The 18,168-nt window shown below is 43.3% G+C and overlaps 1 protein-coding gene across 1 annotated transcript in view; it reads right to left on the minus strand.

The window, feature by feature from the left end:
• Positions 1–3,845, minus strand: part of LOC129700560 (probable E3 ubiquitin-protein ligase HERC4) — a 73,808-nt gene extending 69,963 nt beyond the window's left edge. Inside the window, exons 1-2 of the mRNA XM_055641168.1 lie at positions 3,395–3,845; positions 1,193–1,349 (exon numbers count right to left, since the gene is read on the minus strand). Of these exons, the coding sequence (XP_055497143.1) occupies positions 1,193–1,349; positions 3,395–3,785 (548 nt within the window). The 5' untranslated portion in view covers positions 3,786–3,845. The remainder of the gene's footprint in view (positions 1–1,192; positions 1,350–3,394) is intronic.
• Positions 3,846–18,168: the final 14,323 nt, after the last annotated feature.

Consider the following 18,168-nt stretch of genomic DNA (forward strand, 5'->3'; position numbering starts at 1 on the left):
AAACTCTCCATGTTACTCATTATCCATTCTTCCCGACTGTTATCAGGCAACTGAACCGCCCCTTTTGATCCTGGTCACCCTTCAACCACATTACAGAGCTTTAATTGGATATGTAGAAAGGAACTGCAGATGCTGGAATGTATCATGTAATAATTGATGACATTTATTTTTGGTAAAAAGAAGCAGTGCAGCGCTCCCTCCGTAATGTTCTCACCCCCGGTCATTTCCTCTTCTCTCTTCTCCCGCCCGGCATAAGATACAAAAGCTTGAAAGCACAATCAACCAACCCTTGTAAAACATTTGAATACGTTTCCCAGGTAAAACCGGAAGCATCGCACATAAACCTTAAACATTTCATTAAAATAAAAAACAATCAAAACAATCCAGACCCCTGATAAAACAGTCCATTTAAGCTGCTAAAAACAGCAACATTTAAATACGTAAACCATAACACCAGACTCAGGAACAACTTCTTCCACACGGATATCAAACTACTGAACGGTGCCCCCCTGAGGCAAGGGTGTACGTTTAGGACTACATTACCTATGAGAGCACCGCTGGGTAGTCTGATAACAGCGGGCAACAAGCTGTTCCTGACTCAGTGCTAGATGCTTTCACGCTTCTAAATGTTATGGTTGGTGAAGTTCAAAAATTAACAACATGAAATGTTGATAATACTCAGCTGATCAGGCAGCTCCAGTGGTGGGTGAAACAAGGTTAATATTTTAGGCCAATAACCAGCGCTGCTAAAAGTTGAAACATTTTTGTCGTGGCACAGTGGCGCATCTGGTAGAGCTGCTGCCTCTTTGCCAGAGACCTGGGTTTGATCCTGACCTAGGGTGCTGTCTGTGTGGTGTTTGTACATTCTCCCTGTGACCGCTTGGGTTTCCTCCTGGTGATCCAGTTTCCTCCCACATCCTAAACACGTGTGGGTTTGTAGGTGAATTGTCCTCTGTAAATCGCCCCTCGTGTATTTGGGAGTGGATGAGAAAGTGGCGTTACATAGAACTAGTGTGAACAGGTGATCAATGGTTGGCATGGACTTGGATGGCCAAAAGGCCTATTTCTATGCTGTATCGCTAAACTTAAACTAAACTACATTAACCATTCCACTCCACATAGATGTCAACTAACAGATAGCAGATACCATTTGTAACCACAACGACAATCTAATAATCAAGATAATTCTTACTTTGGTTTTGTGACGATGAAAGATTTATTTGCCACTCCACATTTTTGGTTTGGGACTTTACTGATGTATACATTTCCTGCCTCAGACACGTAGAGGATGTTGGAGCCACCGATGTCTGCTGTATGAATCTTCTCGTCCTGTATCGCAGTGATCAGCTCTGTGCAGGAGAGGGAACAAAAAATATTGCAACTGCAGAAAGTAGAATTTAACACACACTGGTTTTATTAGGAAGTTTTATCAAGGGAGGAATCAGAATTTTAAATCTCTGCACTTCAGTTATGATCAACCTGTAGTTTTGCACTGTAGTAAACTCCGGAAAAACAGGTCACCAACCTGTGACCTGCGAGCTCCCGACGATGTCGTCCATTGGCCCGCGGCCGAGCCTCCGAGGCTCCGAAGTCGGGTCACCGTCGCCGAAACGCCGCCACAGCCCCGAAGTCAGCCAGCCTCACGCTGGTAAGTCCTGGCCGGCTCTGCCTCTGGAGCCTCGAGGTCGGTCCCAGTTGGAAGCCGCCAGCTCCACCATCAGGCTTCAGCGCAGACGGAGACGGGGGATACGACAAGAAAAGGTCACATTCCCCCGAAGGAAGAGACCAAAACTCTCCCACCCACCCACCTCACATACACAACCTAATAACTAAAATTAACTAACTAAAACAGGACAAGAAAACTAAAAAAAAGAAAAAAGAGATGGACTGCAGGCTAGCCGCAGCTGCTGAGGCAGTGCCGCCACTTCATATGGGGCCCAAAACTGCTCAGAATATTCCAAATGTGGCCTTACAGAGCCCTAACATTACATCCTTGTGGCTCAGTGCTTGTGATTTACTCTAATAATGTAAGTTGTGTCGTCGGGGTGGAGCTAAATGATTTCCAATGTAAACATTTCTATTCAACGTTACAACGGCCTGGACCAACAGAAATGAAAGTGAAAGTAAATGTCAAAGTCACAGTGGTAAATACATCTATTACACTGCAAAGATCTTCGAATAAATTCAGGACTCCCTCCAACAAGTTCCAGGAATATATATATACTTATCCTGAGACATTTCATTGAAGCAATCATTTACTCTTCCAGATTTATTCTTTTTAATTTTATAACAATAAATTATTTACAAAATATTTGCTGCTTTGTTATATAAAAATAATTCCCTTAACATCATTGTAAGTGCCTGCGTAAGGACACTTTTAGTATTAGATCTAACACTAAAGGCAGTAAAACTCCAAAAGTTTTCTGTCCAATTTTTTTGAGGGCGTGATGGCTCTGTATCTGGCTTACCTGGTATGCTTTGTATGCTCCCTTTAAACTCACCAGAGACTGTTCCCACACTCCCTTTAAACTCAACTGAACCCAAATTCTCACATTCAAAAGTTCGTAAGTTACATGAGTATAATTAGGCCATTCGGCCCATCAAGTCTACTCTGCCATTCAATCATGGCTGATCCATCTTACTCTCAATCCCATTTTCCTGCCTTCTCTCCATTCCCTGTTATCTCAGTAGGGACTGTTCCTGCTCACCTTTTGAACTCACCTGCTCTACTATATTATTTATTATGAAATCATTGCAACATCTAAAACTACACAGAACTTTAAAATGTTCAGGTGCGTAAAGGAACTGCAGATGTCAGTCTACAAAAAAAGACACAGAGTGCCGGAGTAACTCTGTGAATATGGACCAAGCGTGGGCAGGTGTGCCATTGGCAGCACGTTCCAGGCACCCATCATCCAATGTATAAACTTTTAGGTCTTTCGTCCCATTGAGTCCACCTCAACCATCGTTCACACTAGTTCAATGTTATCCCACTTATGCATCCACTCCCTACACACGCGGGGCAATTTACAGAGGCCAATTAACCTACAAAGCAGCACATCTTTGGAATGTGGAATGAAACGTATGCGGTCACGGAGAGAGCGTGCAAACTCCATGCAGACAGCTCCTGAGGTTAGGACTGAACCCGGGTCTCTGGTGCTGTGAGGCAGCTGTTCTACCAGCTGCACCACTGTGCTGCCTAATGGCAACAAACAAATAAAAACCTTGTGTAGAATGAACTGCAGATGCTGGTAGGTACCAAAGACAGGTATAAAATGCTGGAGTAACTCAGCAGGACAGACAGCATTCGGATTAAAAGGATGGGTGATGTTTCGGGCCGGGATCCTTCTTCAGACTGCTTGGTCTTTAAAACCTTGGTCTTTAACTCACTCACCCAGTTGTCCACTCCTCTTGTGGCTGTTGCTCCGTGTATAAACCCTGCCATCCCTCAGGACGAACACAGTCAGATGAGGGCTGCAGCAGATGTGGTCAATTTCCTCGTTGTCAGCAAGTTCTTCCCAAGGGGTGGCCTGGATCAGTTTTCGGACTTTGTTGGGTTTCGATCCCCTGAACCTACTGCCCAGCTCCCCCCAGTGAAAGATGCTTCTCTTCATGTTGCTCAGCAGAGAGTGAGTGCCTGTATGTTTCAGTTTCACTTCTTGGTGGCTGAGCCCTGAGGCAGGGAACTGGTGCGTTGCTTGGCAGAGATCCAGGTATTCACTAAGGCAGGTGGAATTGCAGATGTCAGTCTCACCCTGGTCACTCCCTCTTCTCCCCTCCCCCATCAGGCAAGAGGTACAGAAGTGTGAAAAAGCACACGTCCAGCTTCAGGGACAGTTTCTTCCCAGTTGTAATCAAAGATCTTAGATCAGATCTTCTCTAAGACCTTTGGTTTCTGCAGCGGGGAGAGGGGGTGACACAGTAGCGTGGCTGGTAGAGCTGCTGCCTTACAGCACCTGAGACCCGGGTTCAATCCTGACCTCGGGTGCCGTCTGTGCCGAGTCGGCTTGTTCTCCCTGTGACGACGTGCATTTTCTCCAGGTGCTCCAGTTTCCTCCCACATCCCAAAGACGTACACGTTTGTAGGTGAATTGGCCTCTGTAAATTACACCCAGTGTGTAGGGTGGGATAACATAGAATCAATGCAAATGGGTGATCGATGGTTGCATGGACTCGGTGGGTCGAAGGGCCTGTTTCCATGCTGTATTTCTAAACTCAGCCACTTTAAAATATTTTAGTTTAAGTAATACATCAGCAACCTCACCCCCCCCTCCCCTATCACCCCACCCCCACCCCTCCCAGCACCCTAAATTCCAACCACACACAACACCCTCTCCCCAGCACATCTGAATAAAAACAGGACACAAAGTGCTGGAGTAACTCAGCAGGTCATGCAGCATCACTAGGGATTATGGATAGGTGAGGTTTTGTGTCGGGGCCCTTCTTCAGACGGATGGTGGGACAAAGGAGAGAGGGGCACATTTTAAAGGAGATGTGCTGGGCAAGTTTTTTACACAGAGGGTGGTGAATGCCTGGAATCTGCTACCGGGGATAGTAGAGAAGGTAGAGAGGATAGTGGTGTTTAGGAGGCTTTTAGAAAGGCTACATGGGTATGCAGGGAATAGAGGGATGGATATTGATCATGTACAAGCAGATGAGATCAGTTTAACATGTTCGGCATGGACGTTGTGGGCCAAAGGGACTGGTCCTCTGCTGTATGTTCTTTGTTCATCACAGCCACAGACTCAAACAAACACCTCAAAATAGATACATAAATTACACAAAAAGAACTTTTTTCACACAGAGAGTGGTGAATCTCTGGAATTCTCTACCACAAAAAGGTAGTTGAGGCCAGTTCATTGGCTATATTTAAGAGGGAGTTAGCTGTGGCCCTTGTGGCCAAGGGGATCAGAGGGTATGGAGAGAAGGCAGGTACGGGATACTGAGTTGGATGATCAGCCATGGCTCGAAGGGCTGAATGGCCTACTCCTGCACCTAATTTCTATGTTTCTATGTTTCTATAATATTATAGTTTAGTTTAGTTTAGTTTATTGTCACGTGTGCTGAGGTGCAGTGAAAAGCTTTTCTGTTGCGTGCTATCCAGTCAGCGGAAACTCTACACAAGGTTACAATCAAGCCGTCCACAGTGTACAGATACAGGATAAAAGGAATAAAATCTAGTGCAAGATAAAGTCCAGTAAAGACGGATTAAGGATAGTCTGAGGTCTCCAATGAGGTAGATGGTAGCTCATGGCCGCCCTCTAGTGGTGTAAAGCACGAAAAGCACCAGTGTGACAGAAGGATCAGTAAAATACAAGACATCAGTGTAAAAACATAACAAGAGTAAAATAAAAACACATCCAGAGTCGAATTATTACGTTTTCCGGTGGGCGGCGCGGCTCTGGCCAGCAGCGGCCTCTGCAGTCTGTCCGCGTTTTATTTTTTTTCTGTCTGTGTTTTAATGTAGTTTTTGTTATGTTTTTTTTGTTGGGGTGTGTGTGTGGGGGGGGGGGGGGTGGGGTGGGAGGGGGGGAAACTTTTTAAATTTCTCCCTGCACTGGAGACCCGACCTTTTCTCGTCGGGTTTCCGTTGTCGTTGGGGCCGCAACGAGGAGCGGCCTACAACAGGAAGAAGCCGGGGACTCTGGTGCCGACAACTCACCGTCGCCGTCGCGGGGCTGGCCGAGTCCGGAGCGGGTGGAGCGGTGGAGGAGCGCTGTTGCTGCTGCTGCTGCTGCTACCGGAGAGTCGGAGGCTCCAACGACAGGTCTGTGGACGGTGGCACCGGGAGCCCGCGGCTCCCTGGAGGGAGACCGCTTTTCAGGGCTCTCGCAACGGCGACTTCCCCCGCCCGAGTTGCGGGGTTGAAGAGCTCCTGGAGCGGGGCCTGACACCACTGCCCCGCGTGGCTTGGAATGGCCGCGGGACTCTTTGAGCGCACGCCGGGGTCTCTAACACCAAGACCCGGTGTGCGACCTCGCACCACCCGGCGTGGCTTTAATGGCCGCGGGACAATCGCCATCGCCAGCCGGGGGCTTTGACTTTGACTCTGACATCGGGGGGGGAGAGTGCAGTGGAGAAATAAGTTTATTTGGCCTTCCATCACAGCAATGTGATGGATGTTTATGTAAATTATGTTGTGTCTTGGGTCTATGTGTCTGTATGTATGGCTGCAGAAACGGCATTTCGTTTGGACCTCAAGGGGTCCAAATGACAATAAATGTATCTTATCTTATCTTATCTTCAAGAAGTGGACTACAGCGTTATGTTGTCCAGGTTGGATTAGGTCAGTTGAAGGACTTGATTATTGTAGTGAAAGTAGCTGTTTTTTGAATAGTTATATAGGAAAAATTACTTAAGTGTGTGGGATTTAATCCTGGTAACTAATGGACGGCATGAACTTGCGTGGCATGCAAGCTTCAGAAAGCACATTGCTTGAAGTCTAAGTAAAGTTGGGTTTGAGTAATCAAATACTGTTGACCTGCTCATGCTCATCTGCTGTATGGTCACTGCCAACCCAGCCTTGTCAGTCAAAGTAAATATAGAGTTTTGATTAGGACTCTTGCCAGCGCCAAAGTTTAACCTGACTCAAGTCTAAGTGTTGTATATTAATGCGCGAAGTATAAGAAATAAAGTGGACGAGCTTGAGGCTCAGTTAGAAATTGGCAAGTATGATGTTGTGGGGATTACAGAGACATAGCTACAAGAGGGCCAGGGCTGGGAACTGAATATTCAAGGGTATACATGAAATACATCCTATCGAAAAGACAGTCAGGTGGACAAAGGGGCTGGGGTAGCTCTGTTGGTGAGGAGTGAAATTCAGTCCCTTGCAAGGGGTGACATTGAAACAGGAGATGTGGAGTCAGTATGGATAGAACTAAGGAATTGTAAGGCTAAAAAGACCCTAATGGGACATCTACAGGCCCACAAACAGTAGCCTGGATATAGGGTGCAAGTTGAATCAAGAGTTAAAATTGGCATGTCGTAAAGGTAATGCTACGGTTGTTATGAGAGATTTCAACATGCAGGTAGACTGGGAAAATCAGCTTGGTACTGGACCTCTTAGAAAAGGTGTTTGTTGAGTGCCTCCGTGATGGATTCTTAGAGCAGCTTGTACTGGAGCCTACCAGGGAGAAGGCAATTCTGGATTTAGTGTTGTGTAATGAACTGCATTTGATTAGGGAACTTGAGGTTAAGGAGCCATTAGGAGGTAGTGACCACAATATGATAAGTTTTAACGTACAATTTGAAAGGGAGAAGGATAAATCGGAGGTGTCAGTGTTACAGTTGAACAAAGCCATGAGGAGGAGCTGGCCAAAGTTGATTGGAAAGATACCCTAGCAGGGATGACAGTGGAACAACAATGGCAGGCATTCTTGGAATAATACAGAAGGTGCAAGATCAGTTCATTCCAAAGAGGAAGAAATATTCCAAGGGGAGTAAGGGGTGACCGTGGCTGACAAGGGAAGTCGGGGTAGTACAAAAATAAAAGAGAAGAAGTACAACATAGCATGGATGAGCAGGAAGCCAGAGGATTGGGTAACGTTTAAAGAGCAACACAAGATAACTAAAAAGGCAATACGGGGAGAAAAGATGAGGTACGAAGGTAAGCTAGCCAAGAATATAAAGGATAGTAAAAGCTTCTTTAGGTATGTGAAGAGGAGAATATTAGTTAAGACCAAATTTGGACCCTTGAAGACTGAAAAGGGTGAATTTATTATAGGGAACAAGGAAATGGCAGATGAGTTGAACAGGTACTTTGGATTCATCTTCACTAAGGAGGACACAAACGATCTTCCTGATGTACTAGTGGCCAGAGGATCTGGGGTGACGGAGGAGCTGAAGGAAATCCACATTAGGCAGGAAATGGTGTTGGGTAGACTGATGGGACTGAAGGCTGATAAATCACCAGGGCCTGATGGTCTGCATCCCAGGGTACTTAAGGAAGTGGCTCTAGAAATTGTGGTCGCATTGGTGATCATTTTCCAATGTTCTATAGATTCAGGATCTGTTCCTGTGGACTGGAGGGTAGCTAATGTTATCCTATTATTTAAGAAAGGCAAGAAAGATGAAAAAGTTAGCGTGACATCAGTGGTGGGGAAGATGCTGGAGTCAATCAAAAAGATGAAATAGCGGTACATTTGGATAGCAGTAACAGGATCAAGTCAGCATGGATTTACGAAGGGGAAATCATGCTTGACTAATCTTCTGGAAATTTTTGAGGATGTAACTAGGAAAATGGACAAGGGAGAGCCAGTGGATGTAGTGTACCTGGACTTTCAGAAAGTATTTGAATAGGTCCCACATAGGAGATTAGTGGGCAAAATTAGGGCACATGGTATTGGGGGTAAAGTGCTGACATGGATAGAAAATCGGTTGGCAGGCAGGAAACAAAGAGTAGGGATTAACGGGTCCTATTCAGATGCAGTTTAATGCAGATAAATGTGAGGTTTGAACAGTAAGTAAGATTATTATCTAAATGGTGTCAAGTTGGGAAAAGGGAATGTACAATGGGATCTGGGGGTCCTTATTCATCAGTCTATGAAAGTAAACAAGCAGATACAGCAGGCAGTGGAGAAAGCGAATGGCATGTTGGCCTTCATAACAAGAAGAGTTGAGTAAGAAGAGGTCCTTCTGCAGTTGTACAGAGCCCTAGTGAGACCACACCAGGGGTATTGTGTGCAGTTTTGGGCTCCAAATTAGAGGAAGGACATTCTTGCTATTAAGGGAGTGCAGCGTTGGTTCACAAGATTAATTCCTGGGATAGCGGGACTGTCATATGCTGAGAGAATGGAGTGGCTGGGCTTGTATAGTTTGGAATTTAGAAGGATGAGAGGGATTCTTATTGAAACATATAAGATTATTAAGGGTTTTGACACGCTAGAGGTAGGAAATATGTTCCCGATGTTGGGGAGTCCAGAACCAGGAGCCACAGTTTGAGAATAAGGGGTAAGCCATTTAGAATGGAGATGAGGAAACACTTTTTCACACAGAGTTGTGAGTGTGGAATTCACTGCCCCAGAGGGCTGTGGAGGCCGGTTCTCTGGATATTTTCAAGAGAGAGCTTGATAGGGCTATTAAAGATAGTGGAGCCTGGGGATATGGGGAGAAGGCAGGAATTGGGTATTGTTTGTGGATGATCAGCCATGATCACATTGAATGGCGGTACTTGCTCGAAGGTTGAATTTCTACCAGAAGAGGGGAAGTCAAGTGTCTATTGTTTACTTGACTGGTGTATCCCCGTCACTTCCGGCGGCTGATGATCAGTAAAGCTTGAGTTGGTTTACCTAATGTTTTTGTGAATGTCTGTTTATTAAGAAGTGAACTTTATCATTAGTGTAGTCGGCAGGATCTCGCGTGGACCGTCAACAGATGACTGTGTAAGAGGCTAGTGAGTGACCAGGATCGGACGGGAAGAAAATGAGCTTGACTTTGAGACCGACTCCCGTAGAAGCTCTCGGGAATATTTGTGGTCCTTTGTCAGAGGTTGATCTGGTTCCCTGCCGAGGTCCTTAATACAGGCCAATTGTGTATGTATTTTGCTACCAAGAGAGTAGTCGGCGATTGGATAGAGCAAACTAAAAAGGTTTGTCGTAAATTATGTATTTTACTACCAAGAGAGTAATCGGCGATTGGACAGAGCGAACTAAAAAGGTTTGTCGTAAATTATTGTATTTTTGCTACTAGAAAAGTAGTTGGTAAGAGATTTTACTACCAGGAAAGTAGTTTGCAATTGGCTCTGCAAACTAAAAAAGTTTGTCGTTCACCAAGTAGCCGGGCGGAGAAGAGACTCGCGGCTATGGGGAAAAAATCTTGATAAAAGTGATGGGGGAACGCCCGTCCAACATATGTGTTATTTGAATCCTAAAAGTAACAAATACCATAGAATATTGTTAAAAGCTAACCAAACGTTAGGGAGATGAATCCTGGCCACTCCGAGGAACATGGAATGTAGAAACTGTTAAAAAGGCATAATATATGATTGAGTCGCAAATTAAGCCACAATTGGTAAATAGGCGCCAAATCGAAATAACCCAGGGACCCCTTGTCTGGCATGGCGACCCTGTTTATGGTAGAGGGGGGGATAACAAACAAATTCGGGAGGAAAGGGGGAACAAATTCAGGATTAGTGTAGACCACCTCCCCTATATGCCCTGGCGGCAGGAGCGACCCCACTAAGATTGTGTAGGGAGAGAGGGGGAGGGGCTCCAGCCTCCGCTCAGGGAAGGGCACCCCCAGAAGAAAATGATACTGATAGTAGATATGTTACAAAACCTACCTGAATCGTGGCTGAGCATCTGCCCTACCCCGTGTGCGCGATTTTGGCGCTGTTTAGAGGGGGCGGGTTTAAAACGCGATTTTTACTAGGCTGTTGCAATCGAAAATGTTCAGCCTAGTAAATCATTAACGGAAAATCGCTGAAAGACCCCGTCGCAAAAGGTATTATTAGTTTTTATGGCCTTGTATAATAGTTATAGTAGGTTAAAAATCACTCTCTCAATCCGCAACCTCTCGCAGCCCCAGGGTTTTATAAAGCAAACAATTAAAGGTATTTTTACATTAAATGGGGCTTGTGTATAACCCTGTCTATAAAGTTTTCTATAGCGAGTAGTTCATTTTGGGCTCTTTATATCCCGCAGTATTTTTCTGGGCACTTGAGGGCACAAATCCAGCGTAATGTGAACGCTCTAAACCAGCGCGTTCACAGGAACCCACTAGAAAGCCGATTTAAATTGACTTTAATTTACAGCAATTGAACACTAAATTCCTTCCATTTGGCCTATAAATTGATGTAAATGAGATTTAAAAATCATGTTTTATTGTGAATTATTTGTGAATATTAGTTGGACATTTGGGCTATTTAAAAATGTTAATCATTTATTAAGAAATTGATAGATGTTTAGATCTAGTAATTGAAGTTTGAAATTAGCTACAATTGGGTTACTAACTAATTATATACTTTAATTTCAGGTCATCCAAGTAAGATTATTTTATATTTGTTTCAGAATGCTTCAATCTATGATAACTGAAAATTTCATTCAGTTCTCTTAATTTTTAAGAAGGTTATGGGCTTTTGACTGTCCACGATCACAGCTTTTTTGTTATGTCCATAGAAAATCAATGCTAATTACCGAGTATGAAAATGGCCATAACTTTTTTATTACTTGAGATATGAAAGTGAATTAGGTGTCAAATTAAACTTATTGTTATGCTTTATCTGATGGGGTAAATTGCAGACTTGATTTTTTAAATCTCAAAATTTTGTAACATTGCTACTGATAGCGACTGAGACTGAAACGGAGGATGAGAAAGAAGGGAAGAGGAAGAAGGAGTAGTATTGAATCCAGCAGTGAGAGATTTAAACAACGCAAATGACCAGAGGGAGAAACAGCAGATACATTACAGAAGATTGGACCGTTTAAAACAAACTTGCCTTTGAACTTTGAATAACTTTTGGCACAGAGCTCGCCTTTGCTGGAGAGAGACAGATAGGAGAGTTTGTGAGTGATCCAACAGTTGTGGGGTGTGAAAAGTAAAAGTGGCAGGCAGACAAAACCAGGGCAAAAATCAAAAAGGGCCACTTTTCAACATAATTGTATAAGGGGTAAGAGTGTTGTAAAAACAAGCCTGAAGGCTTTGTGTCTCAATGCAAGGAGCATTCGGAATAAGGTGGATGAGTTGAATGTGCAGATAGCTATTAATGACTATGATATAGTTGGGATCACGGAGACATGGCTCCAGGGTGACCAAGGCTGGGAGCTGAACATCTAGGGATATTCAATATTCAGGAGGGATAGACAGAAAGGAAAAGGAGGTGGGGTAGTGTTACTGATTAGAGAGGGGATTAATGCAATGGAAAGGAAGGACATTAGTTTGGAGGATGTGGAATCGGTATGGGTAGAGCTGCAAAACACTAAGGGGCAGAAAACGCTGGTGGGTGTTGTGTACAGGCCACCTAACAGTAGTAGTGAAGTTGGAGATGGTATCAAACAGGAAATTAGAAATGCGTGCGACAAAGGCAAAACGGTTATAATGGGTGACTTCAATCTACATATAGATTGGGTGAATCAAATTGGCAGGGGTGCTGAGGAAGAGGATTTATTGGAATGTATGCGGGATAGTTATCTAAATCAACATGTAGAGGAACCAACGAGAGAGCAGGCTATTTTAGACTGGGTATTGAGTAATGAGGAAGGGTTAGTTAGCAATCTTGTTGTACGTGCCCCCTTGGGCAAGAGTGACCATAATATGGTTGAGTTCTTCATTACGATGGAGAGTGACATTGTTAATTCAGAAACAATGGTTCTGAACTTAAAGAAAGGTAACTATGAGACGTGAATTGGCCAATTGACTGGCAATTAATTCTAAAAGGGTTGATGGTGGATATGCAATGGAAGACATTTAAAGACTGCATGGATGAACTACAAAAATTGTTCATCCCAGTTTGGCAAAAGAATAAATCAGGGAAGGTAGTACATCCATGGATAACAAGGGAAATCAGGGATAGTATCAAAGCGAAGGATGATGCGTACAAATTAGCCAGAAAAAGCAGCATACCGGAGGACTGGGAGAAATTCAAAGACCAGCAGAGGAGGACAAAGGGCTTAATTGGAAAGGAAAAATAGATTATGAAAGAAAACTGGCAGGGAACATAAAAACTGACTGCAAAAGTTTTTATAGATATGTGAAAAGAAAGAGATTAGTTAAAACAAATGTAGGTCCCTTGCAGTCAGAAACAGGTGAGTTGATCATGGGGAGCAAGGATATGGCGGACCAATTGAATAACTACTTTGGTTCCGTCTTCACTAAGGAAGACATACATAATTTGCCGGAAATAACAGGGGACCGCGGGTCAAAGGAGTTGGAGGAATTGAGTGAAATCCAGGTTAGCCGGGAAGTGGTGTTGGGTAAACTGAATGGATTAAAGGCCGATAAATCCCCAGGGCCAGATAGGCTGCATCCCAGAGTACTTAAGGAAGTAGCTCCAGAAATAGTGGATGCATTAGTAATAATCTTTCAAAACTCTTTAGATTCTGGAGTAGTTCCTGAAGATTGGCGGGTAGCAAACGTAACCCCACTTTTTAAGAAGGGAGGGAGAGAGACAATGGGGAATTACAGACCAGTTAGTCTAACATCGGTAGTGGGGAAACTGCTAGAGTCAGTTATTAAAGATGGGATAGCAGCACATTTGGAAAGTGGTGAAATCATTGGACAAAGTCAGCATGGATTTACGAAAGGTAAATCATGTCTGACGAATCTTATAGAATTTTTCGAGGATGTAACTAGTAGCGTTGATAGGGGAGAACCAGTGGATGTGGTGTATCTGGACTTCCAGAAGGCTTTCGACAAGGTCCCACATAAGAGATTAGTATACAAACTTAAAGCACAAGGCATTGGGGGTTCAGTATTGATGTGGATAGAGAACTGGCTGGCAGACAGGAAGCAAAGAGTAGGAGTAAACGGGTCCTTTTCACAATGGCAGGCAGTGACTAGTGGGGTACCCCAAGGTTCAGTACTGGGACCCCAGCTATTTACAATATATATTAATGATCTGGATGAGGGAATTGAAGGCAATATCTCCAAGTTTGCGGATGACACTAAGCTGGGGGGCAGTGTTAGCTGTGAGGAGGATGCTAGGAGACTGCAGGGTGACTTGGATAGGCTGGGTGAGTGGGCAAATGTTTGGCAGATGCAGTATAATGTGGATAAATGTGAGGTTATCCATTTTGGTGGCAAAAAACACAGGAAAGCAGACTATTATCTAAATGGTGGCCGATTGGGAAAGGGGGAGATGCAGCGAGACCTGGGTGTCATGGTACACCAGTCATTGAAGGTAGGCATGCAGGTGCAGCAGGCAGTAAAGAAAGCGAATGGTATGTTAGCTTACATTGCAAAAGGATTTGAGTATAGGAGCAGAGAGGTTCTACTGCAGTTGTACAGGGTCTTGGTGAGACCACACCAGGAGTATTACGTACAGTTTTGGTCTCCAAATCTGAGGAAGGACATTATTGCCATAGAGGGAGTGCAGAGACGGTTCACCAGACTGATTCCTGGGATGTCAGGACTGTCTTATGAAGAAAGACTGGATAGACTTGGTTTATACTCTCTAGAATTTAGAAGATTGAGAGGGGATCTTATAGAAACTTACAAAATTCTTAAGGGGTTGGACAGGCTAGATGCAGGAAGATTGTTCCCGATGTTAGGGAAGTCCAGGACAAGGGGTCACAGCTTAAGGATAAAGGGGAAATCCTTTAAAACCGAGATGAGAAGAACTTTTTTTTTTCACACAGAGTGGTGAATCTCTGGAACTCTCTGCCACAGAGGGTAGTTGAGGCCAGTTCATTGGCTATATTTAAGAGGGAGTTAGATGTGGCCCTTGTGGCTAAGGGGATCAGGGGGTATGGAGAGAAGGCAGGTACGGGATACTGAGTTGGATGATCAGCCATGATCATATTGAATGGCGGTGCAGGCTCGAAGGGCCGAATGGCCTACTCCTGCACCTAATTTCTATGTTTCTATGTTTCTATGTGTGGCATGACCCTGAATGACAGGGCGTCTGACCATTACAATCTGGATCACTGTTCAATCACAGTGCCCAGGATCCTGACTGACATGGAATTGGACCATCCCAATGTGAATCTTACCAGCCCACGCATTCTGAGCAGAGGAGGGTTTTCTGTTCTGGGCTTGGTTAATTATTTTTCATTTTATCTCGCTCATTCCAACAAGTAGGAGACTGTCACAACTTAAAGATAATGCTGGCTACTGCACTAGCCACACTGCAAGGCTCAGCCCTCCCAGTACACCTGGCCATTATGAAGTGCAATGCTCATACGAGTGGCCACGACAGTCTCCCAGGGGAATACCCTAGTTTGCGAATTTTGCACATTGGTCCCCACAGAACCAAAGATTCTAGTAGACAGAACGGCCTTGCCAAGACATGGGTGATTTAAAGTTAATACAGAGGGACACCTCTAACACACAACCCAATTTTTGGAAATGAGAGGGCTGCGCCATTAACTCTTTGACTGGCCTCTGGCTCACCCCTCTTGGACAAGTTTGTGTAACTGATATTTTTCTGTCTGTTCTTTTATATTATATACACTGCCTCACAAATGCTGGTAAGGAGGGAAAACAATGGAGATACTCCTAACAATTTAAAAACTTAATTGTGATGGCCATATTCCTTTGTGAAAATTCCACGTTAATTCAGTACCTCACATGTGGAATGGTGGGCAAGCTTATGAGCGTATTTGGATGTATCAAAGTTTTAAAGGTTTTAAAAGTTTGAATAATTTCCTTGAGGTGTGTATAATTGTGTTACTTTTGAGTGAGAATTTTATTGTTTTAAAGTGTGTGAATATCTGTGAGATTTAGCGTAATGCATGAGGTGTGGCAACTTGAGAGTGAATGTCACAGATAAGAAATATATAAAGTAAGTTAATTTAAAGATTGTTACATGTTGGTGGAACAGCTTCTGGGTGAATGTTGAATTAATCCTATAATTCAGATAAAATAGGCTTCTACGTAATCAATAATTGCAAAATCTCATGTGTTTTAAGAGATAGTGTCTCTTTAAAAAGTTGCAGTTGTGTGGGGGTGGAGTCACACGCAGTTAGTTTCTTTTCCTTTGTTCTTTGGATATGCTTATCTATTTATGTAGAAATTAACTGTTTATTCATTGTTTTCTTTTAACTCTTAAACTGCGGAGAGTTGCAAATATGCAATAATTTTTTTTTCCTATTTCTAATCTTTTGAACTGAGATCAAAAAGAGACTTGGTTGATTTTGGCATCCTGGTTAAAGTGAGATTGGAGATGCCAATATAAAAAAAATAATAATAATTTGGGAAAATTGTGATTAGTATATTAGGAATTTGAAATTGTGAATTTGGGGAGATAGATTGGAACAATTGGGAATAATTTTTAGGTACACAAAAATGCTGGAAAAACTCAGCAGGTGCAGCAGCATCTATAGAGCAAAGGAGATGGGCAACGTTTCGGGCCGAAACCCTTCTTCAGTTTATTAATCATCCTTAGCTAATGAATAACATAAGTGAATGACTTAGAATATTTATTTATTTACTTATAATTATTATATTGACATTCAAGTGAGACCAAAGTTAGATAAATTAATGGAAAAAAGTTATTGGTAAATATAGTTTAATTTTTACTTGATATACATACCGGCACCTTATTGTTCACCAAAAAAGGATTGATTCTGAATAAGGGACCCTACGTGAAAAATCACATATCCATGTTCCCCAGAGATGCTTTCTGACTCGCTGAGTTAGACAATGGACAATAGGCAATAGGTGCCATTTGGTCAATAGAAAGTAGGCCATTTGGTCCTTCGAGCCAGCACCGTACAACAGAATTACAACAGATCTTATTTTATAGTAAACCTGCATCTGCACTTCCTTGTATTACTGGTTCTTGTGATGTTAGTGGTAAGTCAGTGAGGCCAAGTAACTGGGGGGAAAGTTACTCTGAGATCCACTACAAGTTATTCAGGAGTGGTGTGCTGTTTATACAAATGCCAAACACACTTTCTAAGTTATTGATGACAGGTCCACTTGTCTCTCGTTACATTTTTAGATAGAGCCAACAGTCCAGAGATGTCAATTATACAAATGCTAAACATTTGCACAGATTTTCATCTGAACATTTTCAAAGTCCAATATGACAGAACATAGAGTCACACAGCGTGGAAATAGGCCCTCCGTCCAACCTGCCCACACTGGCCAATATGTTCCAACTACACTAGTCATACCTGCCTGCATTTGGCCCATATCCCTCAAAACCTAACCTATCCTTAAACGTTGCGATAGTACCTGCCTAGACTAGCTCCTCATGCAGCTCATTCCATACACCAACCACCCTTTGTGTAAAAAAAGTTACCTCTCAAGTTCCTATTAAATATCACCCTATTATCACCTTAAACCTATGTCCTCTGGTTCTCGATTCCCCAACTCTGGTAAAGAGACACTGTGTGTTTATCCGATCTATTCCTCCCTTGATTTTGTACACCACTCATTCTCCTGCGCTTCAAGGAATTAAGTCCTAGCCTGCTCTACCTCTCCCTATAGCTCATATAGGCAATATCCTCATAGATCTTTTCTATATCCTTTCCAGCTTGACAACATTTTCCCATAACATGGTGCCTAAAACTGAACACTAAATGTGGCCTCATCAATGTCTTTTAACATTATGACCTCCCAACTTTTATACTCAATAATCTGACTGATGGAGGCCAATGTGATCAAAAGTGCCGAAGGCCTTTTTGACCATCCAATCCACTTGTGACACTACTTTCAATGAACTATGTACCTGCACTGATAGATCACTCTGCTCTTCAACACTCCCCAGAGCCCGACAATTCACTGTGTAGGTCCTGCCCTTTTTAGAATTCACAAAATGCAACACCTCACATTTCTCTGTATTAAAGTTTGTCCACCATTCCTCAGCCCAACTGCCCACCTGATGAAGAACCTGCTGCAATGTTTGACAACCATCTTCGCTATCTACAATACCACCCACTTTTGTGTCATCTGCAAACTTGATGACAGAACTTGTTTTCCATAAAATTGTTTAGTTTAGTTTAGTTTAGAGATACAGTGCGGAAACAGGCCCTTTGGCCAACCGAGTCCGCACCAAACAGCAATCCCCGCACACTAACACTATCCTACACACACAAGGGACAATTTACAATTATACCAAGTCAATGAGCCTGCAAACCTGTTCATCTTTAGGTTTTGGGAGGAAACCAGAGATCCTGAAAAAAAAAAACGCAGGCCACGGGGGAAATTTACAAACTCAGTACAAACAGCACCCGTAGACAGGATCAAACCCAGGTCCCTGGTGCTGTACGGCAACAACTTTACCGCTGCGCCACTGTGTCGACCTTATATCACCAGTGATGCATTTTACAATGATATAACATGGTGGTGATGCAGTGTCACAGTGAATATTTCTGTAATTCTAACAGTGCACAGAGTTGACTTCAAATCCCACCACAGCATTTCATTCATTAGTTCATAATTTGGAAAGAACCAATCTTAGTAATAATGATCACAAAGATCACTGCTTTTTCCCCTGAAAGTGGTGTCACAGATTGATAGGGTGGTAAAGAAGGTTTTTGGTACATTGGCCTTTGCCAATCAGAGTAG

This window comes from Leucoraja erinacea, chromosome 1 (assembly GCF_028641065.1).
Source record: "Leucoraja erinacea ecotype New England chromosome 1, Leri_hhj_1, whole genome shotgun sequence".
In the NCBI taxonomy this organism is placed as follows: Eukaryota; Metazoa; Chordata; class Chondrichthyes; order Rajiformes; family Rajidae; genus Leucoraja; species Leucoraja erinaceus.